The sequence below is a fragment of the Palaemon carinicauda genome, chromosome 39 (assembly GCF_036898095.1).
Source record: "Palaemon carinicauda isolate YSFRI2023 chromosome 39, ASM3689809v2, whole genome shotgun sequence".
In the NCBI taxonomy this organism is placed as follows: Eukaryota; Metazoa; Arthropoda; class Malacostraca; order Decapoda; family Palaemonidae; genus Palaemon; species Palaemon carinicauda.
Window position 1 is genome coordinate 66,747,238 of NC_090763.1, and position 24,772 is coordinate 66,772,009.

The 24,772-nt window shown below is 42.1% G+C and overlaps 1 protein-coding gene across 4 annotated transcripts in view; it reads right to left on the reverse strand.

Moving 5' to 3' along the window:
- Nucleotides 1-24,772, reverse strand: part of LOC137631237 (acyl-coenzyme A thioesterase 9, mitochondrial-like) — a 332,677-nt gene that overhangs the window by 58,777 nt on the left and 249,128 nt on the right. For all 4 annotated transcript variants that reach the window (XM_068363016.1, XM_068363017.1, XM_068363018.1 and 1 more), the window contains exons 4-8: nt 18,420-18,541; nt 9,529-9,649; nt 9,146-9,369; nt 8,828-9,011; nt 6,751-6,887 (exon numbers count right to left, since the gene is read on the reverse strand). In XM_068363016.1, the coding sequence (XP_068219117.1) occupies nt 6,751-6,887; nt 8,828-9,011; nt 9,146-9,369; nt 9,529-9,649; nt 18,420-18,541 (788 nt within the window). The remainder of the gene's footprint in view (nt 1-6,750; nt 6,888-8,827; nt 9,012-9,145; nt 9,370-9,528; nt 9,650-18,419; nt 18,542-24,772) is intronic.

Sequence of the window (24,772 nt, forward strand, 5' to 3'; positions counted from 1 at the left end):
CTTTGTGAGAGGCGAACTTCTGAAGTACCCTGTTGACAATCTTGAACGGCGGGAACGCATACAGGTCGAGATGGGACCAATCCAGCAGAAAGGCATCCACGTGAACTGCTGCTGGGTCTGGAATCGGAGAACAATACATCGGGAGCCTCTTGGTCATCGAGGTAGCGAATAGATCTATGGTGGGCTGACCCCACAGGGCCCATAGACTGCTGCAAACATTCTTGTGAAGGGTCCACTCTGTGGGGATGACCTGACCCTTCCGGCTGAGGCGATCTGCCATGACATTCATATCGCCCTGAATGAACCTCGTTACCAGCGAAAGCTTTCGATCTTTTGACCAAATGAGGAGGTCCCTTGCGATCTCGAACAACTTCCTCGAATGAGTCCCTCCCTGCTTGGAGATGTAAGCCAAGGCTGTGGTGTTGTCGGAGTTCACCTCCACCACCTTGTTTAGCTGGAGGGACTTGAAGTTTATCAAGGCCAGATGAACCGCCAACAACTCCTTGCAATTGATGTGAAGTGTCCTTTGCTCTTGATTCCATGTGCCCGAGCATTCCTGTCCGTCCAGTGTCGCACCCCAGCCCGTGTCCGATGCGTCCGAGACGAGACGGTGGTCGGGGGTCTGAACAGCCAATGGTAGGCCTTCCTTGAGAAGAATGCTGTTCTTCCACCACGTTAGAGTAGACCTCATCTCTTCGGAAACAGGCACTGAGACCGCCTCTAGCGTCATGTCCTTTATCCAGTGAGCAGCTAGATGATACTGAAGGGGGCGGAGGTGGAGTCTCCCTAACTCGATGAACTGGGCCAGCGATGAAAGTGTCCCTGTTAGACTCATCCACTGCCTGACTGAACATCGGTTCCTTCTCAGCATGCTCTGGATGCATTCTAGGGCTTGATTGATCCTTGGGGCCGACGGAAAAGCCCGAAAAGCTCGACTCTGAATCTCCATACCTAGATAGACAATGGTCTGGGATGGGACGAGCTGGGACTTCTCTATATTGACCAGGAGGCCCAATTCCTTGGTCAGATCCATAGTCCATCTGAGATTCTCCAGACAGCGACGACTTGTTGGAGCTCTTAAAAGCCAGTCGTCCAAATAGAGGGAGGCTCTGATGTCTGCCAAGTGAAGGAATTTCGCAATATTCCTCATCAGTCTGGTAAACACAAGAGGTGCCGTGCTTAGGCCAAAGCACAGGGCTTGGAACTGGTACACAACCTTTCCAAAGACGAACCTTAGGAAAGGTTGGGAGTCTGGATGGATGGGGACGTGAAAGTACGCGTCTTTCAGGTCTAACGAGACCATCCAGTCCTCCTGCCTGACCGCTGCTAGGACCGACTTCGTCGTCTCCATCGTGAACGTCTGCTTGGTGACAAAAGCATTGAGAGCACTGACGTCCAGCACCGGTCTCCAACCTCCTGTCTTCTTCGCTACCAGGAAGAGACGGTTGTAGAAGCCCGGGGATTGATGGTCCCGGACTATGACTACCGCTTCCTTTTGTAGCAAGAGCGACACCTCTTGTTGCAACGCTAGCCTCTTGTCCTTCTCCTTGTAGTTGGGAGAGAGGTTGATGGGAGATGTAGCTAGAGGGGGACTGCGGCAGAACGGAATTCTGTATCCCTCCCTTAGCCACTTCACAGACTGAGCGTCTGCACCTCTGCTCTCCCAAGCTTGCCAGAAGGTCTTGAGTCTGGCTCCCACTGCTGTCTGGAGAGGAAGGCAGTCAGAACTTGCCTTTTGCGGACTTGGAACCCTTCTTGGATTTGCCACGGTGACTGTCGGCACGGGTACCTCCTCTGCTGGAGGTTCTGCCACGAAAGGGCGGGATGAACCTGGTTGCAGGTGTGTCTACTGCTGCAGGGCGGAAGGGTCTAGGCACGGAAGGTAAGGTTTTAGCCTTACGTGCAGAAGATGCCATCAGATCATGGGTATCCTTCTGGATAAGAGAGGCAGCCATCCCCTTAATCAGCTCCTCCGGAAACAGACACTTGGAGAGAGGAGCAAACAACAACTCTGACTTCTGACAAGGGGTGATACCAGCCGATAAGAAGGAGCACAGATGTTCTCTCTTCTTAAGCACTCCCGACACGTACGAAGCCGCAAGCTCACCAGACCCATCCCGAATGGCTTTGTCCATGCTAGACATGATCAGCATGGCAGAGTCCTTATCCGAAGGGGAAGTCTTTCTGCTTAAAGCTCCCAAACACCAATCGAGGAAGTTGAAGATCTCGAAGGCACGAAAGACTCCCTTCAACAGATGATCCATATCAGAAAAGGACCAGCAGATCTTCGATCGTCTCATAGCCAACCTGCGGGGAGAGTCAACCAGACTTGAGAAGTCGCCCTGGGCAGAGGCAGGAACTCCCAAGCCGGGTTCCTCTCCCGTGGCATACCAGACGCTCAACTTAGAAGCAAGCTTGGTAGGAGGAAAGATGAAAGCAGTCTTTCCCAGTTGCTTCTTGGACTGCAACCACTCTCCCATAACCCTCAAAGCTCTCTTGGATGAGCGTGCGAGAACAAGCTTGGTGAAGGCAGGAGCAGCAGACTGCATGCCCAGAGCAAACTCGGAGGGAGGAGAGCGAGGGGTTGCAGACACAAACTGCTCAGGATACAAGTCCCTGAACAAGGCAAGGACTTTACGAAAGTCTAAGGAGGGAGGCGTAGACTTGGGCCCTTCAAAATCGGAGTGCGGTTCATCCAAATGTGCAGCTTCGTCATCTGATACTCCATCATCCGAAAGCTGAGTAGGAAGTGGCAAAGGCATAGCAGAAAGCTGAACGGCTGAATCCGGCAGTACGGGTGCATGCGTAGCTGCTGAGGATCCAACATCATGCCGCTGCTGGTCAGTCTGCGAGCTGGCAACAACAAAAGCAGAGTGCTGGTGCGTGGGAGGGGTTGTGGTGGGTTGCGGAGCATGCTGTATGGTATGCGGAGCATGCCGCATGGGTTGCGGAGAATGCCGCATAGTGACAGAACCCGGCAGCTCTACAGCACCTTCCCACTGCTGATGCGGTAGCTCACGCATGTCAACGGATGGTGCAGCAAGAACATGCGTCTGGCAGGGTGGACTGCGCATCGGTGGTGGAGCTCTCACAGGTGGAGTGTGTGAGCAGGCAGCCGCAGTATCTGCTGAGCGCACAACCTCGGCGGGTTGTAGGTTAACAGGTGCAGTGTTAACCTTCTCAGCATGATACTCCTGCATGAAAACCGCAAGCTGAGACTGCATAGTCTGCAGCATAGACCACTTAGGGTCTACCGTGGTTGGAGCAGCAACAGACGGAGCAGTAGCCTGTTGTGGAACCACTCTACCTCTCTTGGGAGGTGTGCGGTCATCGGATGACTGCAGCGAGTCCGAACTGACCCAGTGGCTACACCTGGGCCGTTGGACTCGCTCGGAAGGGACCTTACGTTTGAGCGGTCGTGAAACCTTGGTCCATCGTTTCCTCCTGGAAACTTCTTCCACAGACGAGGAATGTAAGGGCTCATTCGTCTGTTTGTGGATGGGACGATCTTTGACAGATACGTCCGCAACCACTGAGGATACATCCGTGCGCCGATCAAGGCCTGCCGAACCCTTTGGTCCTTCGACATTGCTTCTCCCCTGGGCTTGGGAGCTTGCAAGAGGTCCCGGACTGGGAGGACGACTGGCACGCACAGATGTACCCTCATGCGCAACACTGACACTGACACTTTGCACATCACTAGCACTGATAACACTTCCCACTGCACTTTTCGCTTTCAGCTCTTTGACATCTGCCAAGAGCTGATTACGGTCATTAGCCAATGACTCCACTCTGTCACCGAGAGCCTGAATGGCACGCATCATATCCGCCATGGATGGCTGAGCACTAGTAGCAGGTTCGGGAGTCACCACCACAGGGGAAGGAAAAGGTTGAGGGGCATGGGGAGAGGAAAAATCCACAGAGCGAGAAGAACTCCTCCTGATTCTCTCCTTCTCTAACCTACGTGCATTTTTAAGGAATTCGTTAAAATCGAATTCCGAAAGCCCAGCGCATTCCCCACATCGATCTTCCAATTGACAGGATTTACCCCTATAATTGGAACAAACGGTGTGAGGATCTATAGAGGCCTTCGGAAGACGCCTAGCACAAGTCCTAACGCTACACTGCCTGTACTTAGGGACTTGAGACTGGTCAGACATCTTGAATTTAAGAAGTAGTCAAGGGGGAATTCCAAAATCTAGCAAAGTTCGTTAACAATTAATCCAAATTAATTCCAAAAGCTTGCTAAGCTAATGATAAAGCTTCCTGAATAGCGAAGGCTAAACTCTAGAGTGAATACATCACCAAATCGTGAACAAAAACTCCAGAATCAACAGCGTATCCAAGTAGGTCTTGCTGGCGGCACGACAGAGGAAAAATTGAGTTCTTGTTGACAAGAAGTACTTGAGTACCTACTCACAGATGGCGCTGTTGTGTACACCCCCCACCTGGATAGCGATCGCTGGGGTATCCCGACCGTAGATTTCTGTCGGGCAACGGAGTTGACAGCTACATGATCATCGGGTAAGATTAATATTGAAAAATCGAAAATACCGCGATGTGACCGATGGTGCGAGATTGGAGAAAGTAAGGAAAATTGAATCGTGATTGATTTTCAATATAAATGAAACTTTGAGGAGCAACAAAGATATCATTTGTTAGAGAGATAGAGAGAGGTAAGGAATGGGAGGTAGTGAAAAGTAGCCCACAGAGAGAGGGAGAGGTAGAGGTAGAGAGACAGAGAGAGAGAGAGACAGAGAGAGAGAGAGACAGAGAGAGAGAGAGAGAGAGGTAGAGAGAGAGAGAGAGAGAGAGAGAGAGAGAGAGAGAGAGAGAGAGAGAGAGGGAGAGAGAGAGAGAGAGAGAGAGAGAGAGAGAGAGAGAGAGGAGAGAGAGAGGGGGGGGTTTAAATGTAATAAACAAAAAAATTTGATAGGTTATAACACATTGGTGCTTATGTAATATCAACTGTATACTGTAGACGGTTTGAATAAGTCAAGAAATGGTATAAATGATACTTTTTTAGTGTATTCGTACACACTCAAGAGCGGCAGCTAGATGACAGCTGATCTAATCACAGCCAAAAGTAAAAAAAAAAAAAAGAAGTCAACAATACTCGATTTTTAAAACAAACCCGAAATTTAAAAACAAAAGTACACGCTTTCTTAATGTGCAATTAACTATTTAAAGAGTGGCAATTTTCTAGAATAAAATATTTCCCAAAAAATAGTGGTTTGCTGATGAAATCGGATGCCGTATTTTTAGCTATGATTGAAATGGATGTAGACTCGGCCTAATTATTTCGTTTCGTATTTAATTGACACTAAGAAAACTAATTTTAGTTTCTTCATCTAAATGTAAGTATTGTATAACACGAAGAGAGAGAGAGAGAGAGAGAGAGAGAGAGAGAGAGAGAGAGAGAGAGAGAGAGAGAGAGAGAGAGAGAATCAGCTGTTGTACTCAAATGGCGTCGTGTTTTTGTTTCGTGAGAATTTCATCGCCACGACTTTAACAACAACATACTGTACTGAACTTTACAGTATTATACAGACTACTGTAATATGATAAAGTAAAATATTTGTAATCTATTTTATATGAAATGGGGCTATTTTTTTTTTTGTTTAAAATTTACATTTACGTATGTAAAACAACTCTCTCTCTCTCTCTCTCTCTCTCTCTCTCTCTCTCTCTCGTAGATTGTTTTCCTGCTTTGCTACGTATGCATGATTTTATATAGATACGGTAAATAATATTTGTAATAACATATTTTATTAAAGCTTTTACTGTAATATCATTATTTATCACTTTCATCATGCGCGTTAAATTCCTTAGTTTGTTTACTGAGCGTACTTTATGACGCCGTCGTTTCAGGCGGCGTCATAAAGAAAAACATTTCATTTGGAAGTCCTAAGAAAAATTAAGTAAAACATTAGTAATAACCAAATCAACATACTGTACTGAATAATCAATATAATCGATGCAGAAACTAACCTATACACAGATGTGTAAATGCGTTTGTTTCTTCATTATAATCAGAGATAAACGTAAACAAAACATTGGTTGCCATTTTTTATCGTGCTTTTTGGCGTGTTTAGGAAACGCATGATATAAAGTCGCCCTTAATATTTGTGCCTGTTTTAGTTTAGGGTACGTTAGTACATGCATTAAGTGTTCTGTACATTAAAGGGTAGTTTGTTAACAGTACTACGTACAAGGGAAGGTTTTAAAAGTCTGAATATACATGTTAAATAAATAGGTAAATATGGTGTCACTACTTTGCGGATTTTCACCTATCGCGGCCGGGTCTGGAACCTATCTACCGCGATAAACGAGGGTTCACTGTATTCCAATCATCAGTGTAAAGTTTTTGATAACATCAACACATTACTCCAACTTTCTAATTTGTGGTTTCCCATTTCTGATCACCTGACAATAAAGTAAAGTATTTAGTTTCAACATTATACTATAACCAGTATTAAGTGAGAAATAAATCCATGAGTCTGCACAATTTGCCAAGGATGACTGAGACACATCTAAATTCCCAAAGAGTTATTTAAAATATGTTTCATGGTCCAAGCTTTGATTAAGAGGCCTATGCTCCTTATTGAAAAAAAAATGTTACTCCTCTCAGTTATAGGACAAGTTGAACAATGAAATCAAAACAAGGTTCAAATTCTTGGACCGCTAATAAAAATGTATTTTTCTATACAAAATAAACAATAAAATACAAGAAATATGATGGGAACTTACCTCTGGATGGCATATAATCAAATTTTTCAATTTGGTTTCTTCCATCCAAGTAGAATTTGGTGGTTTGTTTTTAATAGCAAAGGAGAGTTCTTTGGGATTGGCCATAGACATGTACAACTCATAGATCATAGTCTTTTCTGAAAGCAGCATAAACACATTATCTACTCATTATATGCAAATATAAAAAAGCTCTTACTGTATTGTCAATTAATACATTCATACATATCCAACTAATAATCATTTGATATTTACTTTATAACATAAATCTAGGGAAATAACATCTCATCCAAAAAAAAAAGCACCTGAGTATTTAAAATCTTTCACAGAAGCTTTATCTGCCTTTATAATATATTGTACATTGCCGTAATGGACAATTTGAAATCGATAAAAATTAATGATTGGTTTAATACAAGTAATCACAAAGAGTGAAGGTTACCAGGCAAGAACAGGATGGCCCCGGCCTGCTTATACCTAGTAATTTTTGTATTTTGTTATACTATTTAAACAAAGGCGTAGAAAAGGATTTCCATCGTAAACTGTAGCCCTACTATATCAAGATCTTAAAGAATGGGGGTGACCTAGAAAAGATCAACAATGTACTGTACCGTAGCTGTTTATAAATGATAGATAATGATCATTAATTTATTTTTAGGACAACAGAACTTTTATGTAGACTCTCACAGTAGTTTAAAGGCCGCTCATGAATAGCAGAAGCAAAGTACGGGGCAATGTCCTGTAGACTGACCATATGCATATATGATCAGTGCCCAAGGACCCTTCTCCATCAAGCTAGGTAGACCTTTAGGCTACCCCAATCCCGATATCCTTTGCTCACATGGAGCTTTTTCATAGTCCACAAATGCCATCAAAAGTGGATTTCTATATTCTCTGCATTGCTGTACATGTCTCAAAATGAATATCTGGTCAGTGCAACTTCTACCTTTTCTAAATCCTGCTTGTTCATCTCTCAGCTTTTCATCAATCCTTCTCTCCAGCCTCTTTAGAATAAGCATACTATATATTTTCATAACTGACGGAAGTGTTATGCCTCTGTAATTATTGCAATCAGTCAGGTCTCCTTTTTAGCCATTTTCACCAATACTCCTAACTCCCAGTCATCAGGTTTTGCTTCATCATGCCACATTCTACAAAATAATCCAGTTAGGACTCTGGGAGTCACTTCATTTTCGGCCAGTATCATTTCGGCAGTTATTCCATCGTATCCAGGGGCTTTCCATCTCTTAAGTGTTTTGAGGATAGCTTCGACTTCAAACACACTGCATTCATTCATGGGCACATCAAGGTCTTCATCAGCTTTGAGTATATCAATCAAATTATTCCCTTCATATCTCCTATTCATAACCTCACTAAAGTGTTCCATCTAACGTTGTCTTTCTTCGTCTTCTGTTGTTATAACAGATCCATCTCTCTTTTTGATGGGTATATGCTCCTTCTTCTTTGCCCCAGTAGAGATTTCATTAATAATTCTATGAGCAATTCTTACACCATAGCCACTTCCTGAATTCATAGCTTTGTCAGCCTCATCTGCTTTACTGTCTAAATATTTTCTCCCATCATTCCTAGCTTTTCTTTTGATGTCACTATCAGTACTGGAATACTTAGCATGCTCTACCTTGTAATTTTCATTACTTCCTCAAAGACTTTCAACAATCAATTTCTGTTTTTGTCTCCTTTTTATAGTATCCCAAGTATCATCTGATATCCATGGCTTTCTCCTTGTAACTGCATGTCCAAAGACTTCACTACCAACTGAGATATATGTTCTTAATATCACACCATTCTTCATTAGCTGTCTGCTCTTTGTCTCTTAAAAGTCTCTAAGACTGCAAATCAATTCCTACATTTAATTGCAAATGTTTCTCTTTGCTCTTCTAAAAGTTTAGTTGTTTCAACCCTATATATTCTATCTACCTTTCTGTTGGGTGCTTTCAGTTTTAACTTCAGCGTGGCAATGAGGAGCTGGTGATCCCTACCAATATCGTCTCTCTCTGAGATCTCATATAACTAATCCAGAATGATCAAATACCTGCAACAACTTTATGGCGTGAAAACTCACCTGTCTCATTTGGTGGAACTCTAAACAGACTCTCTTCTTTAACTTGTTGTCTATGAAGTTTGTGAATTTCACCAGTCTGGTAAACTTTTCTTTCTTCACCTGTTTCTGGCACCAGAGGATTGATAATAGCTGATCCCTGATTAAGCGGGTCTCTGGCTACCATAACAAATACAGCACGAGTAACCTGTCACGGCAGAAAACATATAGTCATGAACTTAGTACAACAATACAAAATAAATCCATACAGTACTTCATAAATGGTTTCTTACTACACTATTTTGAGGCACAACTACATAATCAGACATATAATAACTGTACCTGGTGCCATTTTCCATTATCATTCTGCTCAACGGATATGATGGTCTCCATGGAAGAACGACCAGCCCAAGAAACATGACCAGACATACGAATGTCCCTATCTGGTCTTAGCGTTACTTCCTGGCTAAAGTCGATTCGATCTACCAATGCCGTGACAATTGAGTAAGGGCTAGGGAGATCATCTTTCTGACGAGGATTAAGTACATGCTTGTAACACAGCCACACTGAAATTTTCAAAGACATGGGAAAATGTTTACAATACAAAAGCATATAAGCTTACTTAAGCATTGCTTCTTAGAGAAGCATGTCAAAAGACAAGACAAAAAAGCAATAAAACATGTACATGTACACACAACACAACATATTATCTTCAATAAACTTACCAGCAAAAACATCCAAGTCCTCCAAAAGCCGTCCAATTCTTACGCCACCTAAAAATGTTACGTACTTTTCTCGTAGTCTTTCTTCTGAACCCAGTGGAATGATGGCACTATCCCAGCTATCCTTGAAAAATAGAACACCTTATTAGAAAATACCCAAAGGTATAAATACATTTCATTACACGGTATCTGAAAGTATCTAGGATACTATTATTCTATGAAATAAAATGCTGATAATTCACAACTCCTCTTGTATTCTTGCTAATGATGATTACAGAGGTTAGCCTAAAATACTTGAAAACTTCAATGTTTCTAATAAAAACTCATTTACTGATATTTCCTTCAGATCACATTACTAAAATGATATTTTAATTATAAAATAAATTTTTGAATATACTTACCCGGTGAATATATAGCTGCAACTCTGTTGCTCGACAGTCAAAAAACTGTACAAAAAAACTCGCTAGCGATCGCTATACAGGTTGCGGGTGTGCCCATCAGTGCCAACTGTCGGCCAGATACCAAACTCCATGTAAACAAAGACTCAATTTTCTCCTCATCCCACTGCGTCTCTATTGGGGAGGAAGGGAGGGTCGTTTAATTTATATTCACCGGGTAAGTATATTCAAAAATTTATTTTATAATTAAAATATCATTTTTAAATATTTAACTTAGCCGGTGAATATATAGCTGATTCACACCCAGGGTGGTGGGTAGAGACCAGTTAAATATGTTTACATCTTATGAGCTAAGAGTTTTTATTTCATTTTAGAAGTTATCAAAATAACAAAAACAAAATAAATAGGTACCTGGTAAGGAAGTCGACTTAGACGATTACTCTGCCTTATAAGTACGTCTTCCTTACGGAGCCTCGCGATCCTCTTAGGATGCTGACAGACCCCTAGGAGCTGAAGTATCAAGGGCTGCAACCCATACAACAGGACCTCATCAAACCCCTAATCTGGGCGCTCTCAAGAAATGACTTTGACCACCCGCCAAATCAACCAGGATGCGAAAGGCTTCTTAGCCTTCCGTACAACCCATAAAAAACAACATTTCAAGAGACAGATTAAAAGGATATGGAATTAGGGAATTGTAGTGGTTGAGCCCTCACCCACTACTGCACTCGCTGCTACGAATGGTCCCAGTGTGTAGCAGTTCTCGTAAAGAGACTGGACATCTTTCAAGTAAAATGACGCGAACACTGACTTGCTTCTCCAATAGGTTGCGTCCATTATACTTTGCAGAGATATATTTTGCTTAAAGGCCACGGAAGTTGTTACAGCTCTAACTTCGTGCGTCTTCACCTTAAGCAAAGTTCGGTCTTCCTCACTCAGATGTGAATGAGCTTCTCGTATTAACAATCTGATAAAGTCTGACCAAGCATTCTTTGACATAGGCAAGGATGGTTTCTTAACTGAACACCATAAAGCTTCAGATTGGCCTCGTAAAGGTTTAGTACGCTTTAAATAGAACTTAAGAGCTCTAACAGGGCATAAGACTCTTTCTAGTTCATTGCCTACGATCTCCGATAAGCTGGGAATATCGAAAGATTTAGGCCAAGGCCGAGAAGGCAGCTCATTCTTGGCTAGAAAACCAAGTTGCAGCGAACAAGTGGCTTTTTCCGACGAAAATCCGATGTTCTTGCTGAAGGCATGAATCTCACTGACTCTTTTAGCCGAGGCTAAGCATACCAGGAAAAGAGTCTTAAGAGTGAGATCTTTCAGGGAGGCTGATTGTAACGGCTCCAACCTGTCTGACATGAGGAATCTTAGTACCACGTCTAAATTCCATCCAGGGGTAGCCAAACGACGCTCCTTGGTGGTCTCAAAAGACTTAAGGAGGTCTTGCAGATCTTTATGTTGGAAAGATCTAAGCCTCTATGCCAGAAGACCGATGCCAACATGCTTCTGTAGCCCTTGATAGTGGGAGCTGAAAGGGATCGTCCTTTTCTCAGGTATAAGAGAAAATCAGCTATTTGAGCTACAGAGGTACTGGTCGAGGATACAGAAACTGACTTGCACCAGTCTCGGAAGACTTCCCACTTCGATTGGTAGACTCTAATGGAAGACGCTCTCCTTGCTCTAGCAATCGCACTGGCTGCCTCCTTCGAAAAGCCTCTAGCTCTCGAGAGTCTTTCGATAGTCTGAAGGTAGTCAGACGAAGAGCGTGGAGGCTTTGGAGTACCTTCTTTACGTGTGGCTGACGTAGAAGGTCTACCCTTAGAGGAAGACTTCTGGGAACGTCTACTAACCATCGAAGTATCTCGGTGAACCATTCTCTCGCGGGCCAGAGGGAAGCAACTAACGTCAACCTTGTCCCTTCGTGAGAGGCGAACTTCTGCAGTACCTTGTTGACAATCTTGAACGGTGGGAATGCGTAGAGATCCAGATGTGACCAATCTAGGAGGAAAGCATCTATATGTATTGCTGCTGGGTCCGGGACTGGAGAGCAATAGATTGGAAGCCTCTTGGTCAGCGAGGTTGCAAAGAGATCTATGGATGGTTTACCCCAAGTGGCCCAAAGTCTCTTGCACACATCCTTGTGGAGGGTCCATTCGGTTGGAATTACTTGCCCTTTCCGACTGAGACAATCTGCTATGACGTTCAAGTCGCCTTGGATGAACCTCGTTACTAGGGAGATGTCTTGACCTTTTGACCAGATGAGCAGGTCCCTTGCGATCTCGTACAACGTCAGTGAGTGGGTACCTCCTTGTTTGGAGATGTACGCCAAGGCCGTGGTGTTGTCCGAGTTTACTTCCACCACTTTGCCTCGAAGGAGATACTCGAAGCTTTTCAAGGCCAGATGAACTGCCAACAGCTCCTTGCAGTTGATATGCATGCTCCTCTGACTCGAGTTCCACAGACCTGAGCATTCCCGACCGTCCAGTGTCGCGCCCCAGCCCAAGTCCTATGCGTCCAAGAAGAGAACGTGGTGGGGAGTCTGAACAGCCAGGGGAAGACCCTCTCTTAGGTTGATATTGTCCTTCCACCAAGTCAGACAAGACTTTATCTTTCCGGAAATCGGGATCGAGACCGCTTCTAGCGTCTTGTCCTTTTTCCAGTGAAAAGCCAGATGGTATGAAAAGGACGGAGGTGTAGTCTTCCTAGTGATACAAACTGTTCCAGGGATGACAGCGTCCCCACCAGACTCATCCACAGCCTGACTGAGCAGCGTTCCTTCTTCAGCATCTTCTGGATGGATAGCAGGGCTTGATCTATTCTGGGGGCTGATCGTCTTGTTGTTCAGCAACGTCCTCATCAGATAGTTCCTCATCCGAAAACTGATGAGGGAACGGCAACGGAGTGGGTAACGTCTGGCTCGCTGAGTCCGGTCGCACTGGTGCATGCGTGACGGAGCCGGACGCAACGTCATGGAATTGCTGCACAGTCTGTGAACTGTCAACAACCATGGGTGCGCGAGGAAGCACAGCGTCCACCCGAGACTGTCTAGACCGTCTGGGTTGTGCAGTCAACACCATACCAGGTTGCTGAGGTTGACGCACCGCGTCAAAACAAGTCACCTCTGATGGTTGTTGAACGTCCTGAACGTCAACAACCACCTCCGAGCGTCGCTTAACGTCAACGTGCGGCTGGCAACCCACACTGGGTCGCATCGGTGGAGGAACCACCTCAACTGGTAGACGCGAGAAGGTTACCTCAGCGTCAACAGGACGCACAACCGACCGGTTGGAAGGTTGTTGGCCAGAAGGTTCGGCAGCAACCTTCTCCGCATTAAAGTCCTCTATCAAGGACGCAAGCTTGGACTGCATATCTTGCAGCAAAGCCCATTTAGGGTCTACGGGAGCAGGTGCGGCAACAGACGGGGTTAGCGACTGAGGCGGTACCGCTTTCCATCCCTGAAAGCCTTGTTTATGCATGACATAATTGTACAGCAAAACTTCAAAGGCTCGAAAACAGCTGTGAAGTTGACCTGTAAAAAACTTGGAGCGTCTCCTGGCCAGGCGCCAGGGAGAGTCTACGAGATTTGAGAAGTCTATCTGGGCAGAGGCAGGAACTCCCAAGCCGAGAACTTCTCTCGTGTCATATCAGACTCTCGCTCTATAAACCAGTTTAAAAGAAGGGAAAGCAAAGGCTGTATCCCCCAAACTCCTCCTGGTGATAAACCAGTCGCCTAGCAGACGTAAAGCTCTCTAGGAGAGCGAGAGAGCACTAGCTTATAAACAACGGCTTCGAAGTAGCTAGGCCTAGTGTAAGCTCTGACGTTTAGGCGAACGAGGAGCAGCAGTTACAAAAAGATCCGGACAAAGATCCTTAAAAATCAGCATGATTTAATTAAAGTCCATAGAGGGCTAAGCAGCTTTAGGCTCCTCTCCGTCTGACAGAGTCCTCAAGGGAATATCAGTAGGAGGGGGAACAGCAACTTCCTCATCTAAAGGAACCTTGTCCGATAAAAGCTGAGTCTCAAGCAAGGGAGAGACCTACCGTGGTGGCAATGCTTTACAAGCAGAGTCCACACACACTGGTGCATTAGTAGCGGACCAGGACGCAACGTCATGTAACTGCTTGACAGTCTGTGAACTGTCAACAACTGAACTGTCAACAACAACAGGTGCGTGAGGACGCACAGCGTCCACTCGAGACTGCTTTGACTGCCTAGACTGAGCAGTCAAAACAACTCTAGAATGCGGAGGTTGACGCACAGCGTCAAAACAAGTCAACTCCGATTGTTAGCGAACGTCCTGAACGTCAACAGGAGCATCAGCAAGTGGCCTAACGTCCAAATGTGGCTGAAAATCCACACGAGACCGCATCGAGTGTGGTTCTAAACAACCTGACTGATGTGACTTAGCTACGCCAACGTCAACAGGATGCACAAAGGAACGTTAGGTTGGCTGAAAGCCAGGATATCGATGAGATAAACGGCTAGACTCAACGGACTAATCGGCAGAATAGTCTTCCAAAAGGGAGGCAAGCATATTCTGCATGTCTTGCCGTACAACCCATTAAGGATCCACGGAAATGGTTGCGGTAAGAGACGAGGGTAACGTCTGTGACCGCAACACTTTGCCAACAAAAAAGACTCTCGGAGTCTGTGTTATGCTTTTGTTAGGCGGCGAGCAGTTTTCCGATGACTGCATAGGGTCAGAGCTGTCCTAATGGCTGCAACCAGGACGCTGGACCTGTCCTGAAAGGACTGACTTTCGCTTAAGGGTCTCGAAACCTTGTTACAGGTTTCTTAAGCGAAAAGCCTTCGGATGACGAGAAGAAAAACGTCTCTCTCGCCTTATGGTAGGGGAGATCTTGGTAAGATACACCCGATACCATAGAGGGAAACGTCTGTTCGCTGATCAAGGCCTCTCGAACCCATAAGTCGTACGACATTACTTCTCCCCTGGGTTTGGGAGCTTGCAAGAGGTCCCGGACTAGGTGAACGACAGGCACGAACAGACGAACCCTCGGACGCAACACTGTAACACTTTGCGCAATATCACTTTATCACTACGATTTCTGTTTTGCACTTATTTCACTGAAATCGAAACTTTTACTGATTTCTACCTGAAGCACGCAATTCTACCCTCATCAAAAGGTAGTAAATGCGAAATCAGGCGTATAATGCAAGCACATTAATACCAGCAAAAAAACAGTAAACATCTTTTAAGATAAAAAAAAAATTCAGTGGTTGGGGAAGAGAATAAACACTAGTTCATTCAAAACTACGTTTTCAATCTCTCACCGTACATTGCCTGGGGACGAGAATAAAACTAAAAACGTTTTATCCTTTCTCCCCGTACAGAGACTAGGGACGAGAGTAACTCGAGAACAACGTTACCCGCTTGAACGGAACGTTTTCTCTCCTCTCTCTCCCTCCGTCTCTATATCTCTCTCTCTTTCTCTCTTGATTTCGCACCTAAGAGAAGAGCCCAATTACGTTTCGTCAAAAAAACATGTTATTTGACCAAAGGAAAAAACTGAAAGGTTTTTCAATTAAAAAGTTCCTTTAAAATAGAATTTAAAACATTTAAGCTTTGAAAGAATGAACAAAACGTCAGAATCGATTTACTCTCTTTGCAAAGTGAAACCGTGATACACTCTCTCTCTATCGTAACGATAGAGCGCAAACTGCGTAGCATAAACAAACTAAACGTTAGTTCATCTTTGAAAACAGTACGAAGACTATTCAAAGAAATTCTTTCATAAAATATTTCATTTAAAAAGTTTTAAATCCTTAGCTCTTTAAAAGCTACTTACGATTTAAAGGGCTCAACGTTGATTAACTTCGGTTTCCAAGTTAGGACCGCCTACTCTCAGGAAAGGTCGCATATAAACAAAACATTAAAATTTATTTTTTATGTTTATTATAAATGGAAAGTTAATCGAAGAGGAAAATCTATAATTAATTTATAACGTGATAAGATAATTACTAAAAGCCTAAACACACTTCCGTCTATGGGAAGGGTCGGCCATTTAAAAGTCAAAGAAAGTCCATACTCTCTTTGTCACCAAAAATTAAATCTATCCAAAACGAGTTCAAGATTTAAGATGAAGATAAAACACCTGCACTGCGAAAGCTCAAACCAGAATATAGTACTTCACCAAAGATGATGGGAAAAACTCCAGGTTTCAACAGCGAGTTTGGTATCTGGCCGACAGTTGGCGCTGATGGGCACACCCGCAACCTGTATAGCGATCGCTAGCGAGTTTTTTTGTACAGTTTTTTGTCTGTCGAGCAACAGAGTTGCAGCTATATATTCACCGACTAAGTTAAATATTTAAAAATGTTTTCTAATGATTGTGCTTAGGCATACAATAGTATACAGCATATTATTCTTCTAGATATTTACTGCTCAGTACAATTGTGGTTTTTTTGAAGAGAGGCATTACAATTTTTGAGATTCTGAGTCCTATGACAAAGAGTATTGCAAACATAAAAATTGTATAAAGTAAATTGTATTTTTCTTAGCTATACAAACTCAGGTCCTTTAAAGAAAGACACTGGAATATCAAACAACTATTCTCTAGTTTGGGATAGACCCAAAGCCTCTGTACCATGGTGTTCCACTGTCTTGTGTTTGAGTTCTCTTGCTTGAGGGTACACTCAGGCACACTATTCTACCTGTTTCCTTATTTCCTTTCCTCACTGGGCTATTTTCCCTGTTGGAGCCATTTGGGCTTATAACATCCTGCTTTTCCAACTAGGGTTGTAGCTTAGTAAGTAGTAATAATAATAATAATAATCATGAAATGTCTTCAGTGGAGCTGTTATGGCGTCGTCAAATTCGGTAACAAGGTAACTAACAACCAACATTGAGTGTGGGTGAGCCTTGAGAACAAGGGTTGCTTCCCACTCTAGGGGCCTGAAGTCCGGGGTTGGGCAAAGCTGCTCAAAGCTCCTCAGCTTCTCATGAGCATAGATCACTCCCATGAGCAGGAGAGGTCTATACTCTTCAAAATATCCTACTCAAGGATAAGCAGTAGCCTTTGACAATCACGAATGAGAGGCACTTCTCTGGGCGAACGAAGATGATGAAATCTGCATTCTGCTCTAAAAATACTCCGACCGGAGAAGTATCCCATCCTTTGACACCAATCACAGAAGATGGCACACTTTCCCTAGAAGACAGCTGCAGAAGACTGGCATAGGTATGCAGACATTTCCTGTGCAGAACTTTGTGAAAAGCCATTCGATCCGAAGATACTGGATAGTTTCCAACCATTTAGTTCCATCGACTAAACGGATTAGTGGTACCCCTGAAGATGCAGATGATAGAGAAGTGTAGACCACTGGGGTAGCTTTCTTGAGACCTCGACTAGAAGTGCTAACAGATTGTGATGATGTTTAGTAGGTGGCCATTTGGGAGCCACCAGGGTTGGGTGAGTCCTGGTGTAATCAACTCTTGGTTGATCAGTGGGTGAATCAGACAGAATGGAGATAAGTTGTAGGAATCCAGGTTATTCCACAGGTGGTAGAAGGGCTCTTCGAACACCATCCATGGGGATGGAATGGGAAAGCAAACATTGGGAGCTTCCTGTTTAGCTGTGTTGAGAACAGGTTGATCCCCAGTGAACCCCATAGGGTAAAAATCCTTTATGCGATGCAAGGATGTTGGGATCACTCCAATCCTACAGCCTGTCCCTAGCGACTGAGTGCACTTGCTAGTACGTTCCCCTTGCCCATAATGTACCTGGCTAATAAGTATATGGCGTGGAATGTTGCCCAGATATGAGTTTGCTTCATCAGCCTGCAAAGGGGGTGCAAAATCATGCCTGATGACGTAAGCCACTACAGCAGTGTTGTCAACCATCAATACTACCTCAGACATTCTTGGAATGCTTACAGTGCAAGAAAGGTTGCGTGCATTTCTAGGACATTGATATGCATTTCTTCTGACCACACTCCTGAGATGACTGGTCAATTCATGTGTGTGCCAAAACCCTCCTTCGATGCATCTGAGTACAGTTGCATGTCTGGAGGCGGGGAGTCAAGTGGGACTCACCTGGTGAATATTCTTCATTCAGCCACGAGGTAAGGTCACTGCAAGACTCCTACCCTACTGGAACAAAAAAGAGGGTTATCCTTGAAGGATCACCAGTGATCCATCAAACGCCACTGAAGAGATCTATGGTGGAGGTACCTGTGAGTAACAAGCTTCTCCAGTGAGGATACGTGGCTGAGAAGACTTTGCCAGCAATAAGCTGATAGTATTGTCTTGGACCGGAACAGTGCGCTCCTTACTTGAGTTTGCTGATACAATCATCCGTACTCGTGAAGAGTTTCAGACAGGTGGGGGGACGGGGTTACTCGTCTACATTCACCACCTGTCATTAACTATCCAATTAACAAATTCAGCTGAAGGCAATTTGCTACTTAAAAGGACAAAAGGTTTGTATACTAATAGGAACAAATTCCACAATACTAATGATAATACCTACTTTCATGCTGCGAGGGGGCAGTTCATCTTGTGAAGCAGGCAAGAGTTCTAGCAGGCTTGTACGGTCAATTGTCTGTGTGTAACTTTTGGCTGCTCCAACCTTGTGAGTTAATTCTTGTATAACTGCAAAAACATAATACTGATGCAGCATTGTGGGGAAATTATATTTACAAGAAAAAAGTACAAAACATTATAAATATTGTAAGTGGATTCAATGAAACTATGACAAATTTTATAGGTAATTTGTATTTTTTCTATTTACACAAACTTGAAAAAATTATACGTGGTGAGTGCGAGCGAGTAGCCCAGTCTACTCTCTTGTCAAAGACTATTCACTAAGGTTTGTATAACTAGGAAAAATACAAATAACTTTTAGAATTTGTTTCTACAGATATAAAAACTTTCAGTTCTTCAAAATGGGCAACCTTTTATCCTTTAAAATAGGGAGACCCACTTATTGTGTGGCGGGATGTAAACAAAACAACCCCCACACCCTTGATCACACTAACTGACAAATGTCTCCTCTGCACAAACTTTCCCCTTACGTTATCAACCGGACTCTTGGACAGAAGGAAAATGAAAACAAAACATAGCCTTAAAACTATATTAACGCAACCAAAAACAGAACACAAATTATTTAACTGACTTAACACTAAAACAAATCACTGATCACCAAACCATCCACCATATGCCATAAACCAGGAACAATCACTATTTATCATAAATTCAATAGACAAAAAATACACACAAAATTTGCTGTATATATTGGTGCGCGAGGGTACCGAGAACTCGCCAACAATCGAAAAAAACAATATCCCTTTAATATACCCAACACCGTCAGTCCACGCACAGTACCAAAAGCACACTTAAGACTAAATAAATTACTTAATACTAAACACCAATCATATTCTGCAACATGCGAAAAATGTAATGCCAAACCAAGAGAACCTCTTGGTTAACACGCAACAGTCCTTGCGCAAGTTGTAGCCTACTGGCACTGGCCAACACTATCGTACTGCCAATTCGACCGTGCAATCTTATGCGGTGGTCGTCGTCATCAATTGTCGTGAGAGAAATCCGTATTTTATAGCCGGGTCATCAACGTTCAAAAATTCTGTATTTCAGCAGTCTATTCCTACATTCATTGTCCGGTCCGGGTCGTCATCATCAAGCTATTCATATACAATATAATACACACGGCTGGCAAACACCACCTTCCAGGCCAAACTAAAACTCCAAGGAGTCTAAGGGAATCCAAAGGAGGAATTACGGCCTGCAATAAAAAGAAAAAACGCTTACGAAAACTCCTAACTAACTAAACTATCGCACTATAATCAAAGATAAATAATAAATTATTCCTATCATTCACAATCACAACAAGCAAAGATAAACAAAACTGTACTTACTCAGAATATAAAAAATCACTTCACAGCCGGCTTTCCAAGAACAAAAAAAACATAACCGACTCCTGCTACAGTCAAATATCCAATGCTTTCGCCCAAGACATTCATTACCGCCCTAACCTAGCTAAAAAGGTAAACAAACAACCTCAAATATACCGACAGTCTTTCCCACTACAAACAATCATTCGCTAACTACCCTTGTTCTTCGGCGCGCACCGCGGACACACAAACACACATACTCTCTCGCGCACGCGCGATCAAACAAAACTAAAGCAAATAAACACTCTTTCTCTCTCTTGCGGTTTGACAAAACTAAAACAAATAAACACACTTTCTCTTGCGATGAGAGATTTGACAAAACTTGAGTAAATAAACACACTCTCTCTCTCTCTCTCTCTCTCTAATGACAAAGCTAAAGCAAATAAAATGTCTCGATTTAACAATACTAAAACAACTCTCTCTCTCTCTCTCTCTCTCTCTCTCTCTCTCTCTCTCTCTCTCTCTCTCTCTCTCTCTATTTGGCAAACAAAAAAAATAAATTAAAATAAAATTAATCCTCCACAATTGGTGGGTAGGAAGCCCCCTAAAACAGAACAATTTGGTATTATTTTCTTGCCTTGAATTTGACTGTTTTCTTGGTCCTGTACAGGAGTGACGGAGTTGACTCCAGAAACTTCCTATCAGCCTATCATGGGATGATAAGACCTGGCCAGTACTTGATTATATAACTAGCACTTGTTTAAGGAAGAAATCTTCCAATGAAGGGAAGATGCAGTCTGGAATGAAATACCTAGTACTGTATATGATGGCTATTTGGGTTGGTATCCCTTCTACCATCCTCCCCCTCATCACTGGAAGACAGGGGGAACACTATTTCTTACACTTCCAGTTGAATAAGACTGGATGTGTAAGAGTAAAGAAAGAAAAAATAGAAGAGCCAAACTCTCCACCTTTCATTCACACTTACAATATATCAATCAGGTTACCGTAGACGAGACACTTTCAGTCCCCTGTTGAAGCTGACCTGGCTATAAAACTACTTGAGCAGCCACCACAGGGCCAAGAACAAGTGTTGAAGGACTTTTTGGTTGTCTAGTGCTTCTTCTCTCCTTAACCTGATTAACGCCCAATTTCCTTAACTCCTATATTATCTAAAGTTTTGGAACGTCTTTTGGCAAAACGTCTTAATAGGTTTGCTGAAGGTAATCATCTGTTCCCTAGTTTGCAATCTGGTTTTCGTAAAGACCTTGGAGCATGTGATGCCCTTCTAACAATCTCCAACGATGTACAGAAATCCATTGATTGTGGTCAGGAATTTCATTTGATTGGCCTTGAATTTAGTGCTGCCTTTGACAGTATTAATCATGAGGCCTTTTATTCAAACTCAAACAGCTGGGAGTGGGTAGGTCGTTTCTTAGCATTATTACTGAATTTTTAAGCAAAAGATCGCATAGTTGTTGTTGATGGGCACCATAGTGAATATAGAAATATAATATCTGGTGTTCCTCAGGGTAGAGTTCTCTTGCTTGAGGGTACACTCGGGCACGCTGTTCTACCTTGTTTCTCTTCCTCTTTTTTTGGGGGGGATTTTGTAGTTTATATAGGAGATACAGTAGGGTCCCGAATTATGCGAGAATTTGGTCGATGAAAGGCCTCGTGTAATTGGAAATTCGTATATTTCGAAACACATCATGGCGGCAAACAGCAACCTACCCGTCAATTTTTTTTTCACTCCATTTCTAGCTTTCTAGCTATATATATACTGTATATACACTGTGTGTGTGTATGTATGTGTGTATGTATATATTATATATATATATATATATATATATATATATATATATATATATATATATATATATATATATATATATATACTGTAGCTTTTATCTTAACAATACTGTAAGAAATCCTTCTTATAGATTTTTTTTTATAAAATACTGTACAAAATTTCTTTTATGGATAAATAAAACAATAAAAAGTTGTTAAAGTTTTGATAATTTTCTATGACTGTAGTATTTACTACTGTACTATGCATAGCTTACTGTTTTCAGTATTTTCCGAATGATGTAGAATTATTTCCTATAGATACAAAAAACAAAAAAGGGTTTTCAAGGTTTGATACAGTACGTATCTAGCAATAGTTAAAAATTACAGTATAGTACTGTATATCCATGATGACACTCCCACACGTAAACACGGCCACTAGGCGCAAGTGTGCAATAGGCTGCTGTACGATAATCACGCTTTTTTTGCCCTGAGCGGTCATTTCACTAATGATAATTTTTCAAAGTTAATATAATTTCTTTATGCTTATAATTCGTAATTATAGTTAAAAGTAGGGATATTAATTAAATGGTTGAGTAAAAAAAACAATTAATACTACTATTATTTAATTTCAAATGGCTACATAATACTAAATATTCTAATGGGTTCTTTTTATCTTCAATCGTAAATCTTACGCCTGGATAAGCAACAAAAGGAAAGGGATAGGTCTCTCTCTCTCTCTCTCTCTCTCTCTCTCTCTCTCTCTCTCTCTCTCTCTCTCTCTCTCTCTCTCTCTCTCTCTCTCTCTCTCTCTCTCCATATCGTTTCCTGTATAGTTTTCAAATATGTTCGTCATACATTTGTACATTATTTATCCACTTTATTCTCTCTCTCTCTCTCTCTCTCTCTCTCTCTCTCTCTCTCTCTCTCTCTCTCTCTCTCTCTCTCTCTCTCTCTCTCTCTCTCTCTCTCTCTCTCTCTCTCTCTCGGCGTTTCCTTTCCCTTTATAGTTTTGTGAAATTTCGTTGTCCAGTCATTCGGTAATGAGAAGTCATTTTCGCTTTCGACATCGAAAGAAAACTTTGTTTCTTCAATATACTCATCACTGGAGGATTCAGAACTAGTGCTCTCATTATCAAACAGGTTATCATTATCAAATTCCACAACAAGAATATCATTTATTTCATCTAAAGAAATAACCTTCCTCTTTAGACCTTTCATTACAAAAGGAACAACAAATAACCACTTATGCATGAACGCCCGAGCGCACTGATAGGAAACCAGTTCAAACCAGAGTTTTGTAACATCAAGCTACCTTCAGAAAAATAGTTGCCAGACATCATATAAGTTTCTATTCACAGTCCCCATATGCTGAGAGTGTTGCCAAGTGGTGATCCTATACTTACTATACGAGTAAAGTAACATCACGAGACTGACGGCTTGTAAAAGGCAATTAAAGTCATGAACGGAATATACAGTTGAAGGCGGTACCGAGTAGATCGTGGTGAACGGTTTATCACGTGGGTGACGCTTAACAGGTTAAAAAAACATTTTATATAGTTCGGTATTTTCTCTATCCATCCTCTCCCAGAAAACCTTCAAATGTGAATTATCGGAATGTGTGCAGATCTTGGCAGTGCGATAACTAGTTAGCGACTGAGAATAAAAAAAATAAAGAGCCCGATTGACGAATGACGATGCTGATGAAGAGGATATCGAATACCGATTTTTCCCTAATTGATTTTTTCTACGTTCTGTCTAATCCAATGTACAGTACATTCTTATGTAAAGGGCGAACCCCAACATTTCTTGATGCTGCTACACTTTAATTATAGATATTTTACCACCTATTTATAATCTTTATTTATAATAACATCTTTAGTAAAAGCTCTTCAATATCACTTTCAGGAGTAAATGCGTTTATGATCGACGATGAAACGTAAAAAAAACGTTTTCCTTTTAAGAAGGTGTTTTTTTAGGGAAAAAAAAAACAACACGAAATAAAATTGCTCATATTTCATATATTTTGATTTTCTAAGGATAAATAAAACATTAATTATAACATTATTATTACATAGTACCTGGTAAGATATCTTTTGCCGCAAAAGTTAACCTATAGACAGATGTTAAAATTGGTTAGCGAGTTCGTTATGATCAGCGATGGAACGTACTAAACAAAGTAATGGGTTTGGTAGTGGTGACATGTTTGGCAGTAGCATGATATAAAATAGTCTTTATTTTGATGGTTTTTAATTTAAAGTTTAATGAATAAGGATTTTTCACCATAATCACAACATAAGTATAAAAATTAATTAGTACAAATATGGAATATTATACATATAGGTGTTGGACAGTTAGGCTAGGTCTAGCGACAAGTTCACACAACAGATGGGCAAACCTTAACATTTTACATCCAAAACTAGTCTTAAAATGTTTGAACAGAAATCTTTCTCTCACATTCTCCCACCCCCCCCTTCTCAGACATCGGGGAACCATCACCCCCCCCCAATACAATTAAGAAAACAATAGATTTCCTACGCTTCGCGGTGCTTGACTCGCGGATTTAGAATGCTCCTCGCAAATACAGGAAAATTAATTTTTAAAAACTATCGATCGCGTAATTGAGGAATCGCGTAATTAGAACACGTGTAATTCGGGACCCTACTGTATCTATCTTAATGTTTTTACTGTTCTTAAAAAGGGATTTTGACGAAGGAAAAATCTATTTCTGGGCGAGGAACCTGTGTCGCTCCGTGAAATGCTCCTTAAAGCACCATTTCAAAGGTATAAATACTGCTAAATATACCAGAGAAAAAAGTTGCATGGAATGCCAGGAATATATCCAGCTCGCTCACCCCTAAAAGGTGTCGGTATTAAAACTGGGGCGAGTGATACCACTACCAGATATTTCTTATTACCTTGATTCCTTTCCTAACTGAGCTATTTTCCCTGTTGGAGCGCCTGGGCTTATAGCATCCTGCTTTACAAACTGGGGTTGTAGCTTAGCAATTAATAATAATAATAATAATACTAATAGTATTTTTGGCCCATTACTTTTCATACTATATACTGTACATATGACATGTGGCTTGGAATAAAAAATGACAAATTCGTAAATAATTTGTATTTTTCCTAACGATACAAACCTTTAGCTATTTATCAGGGGTTATTACTTTTAGCGAAG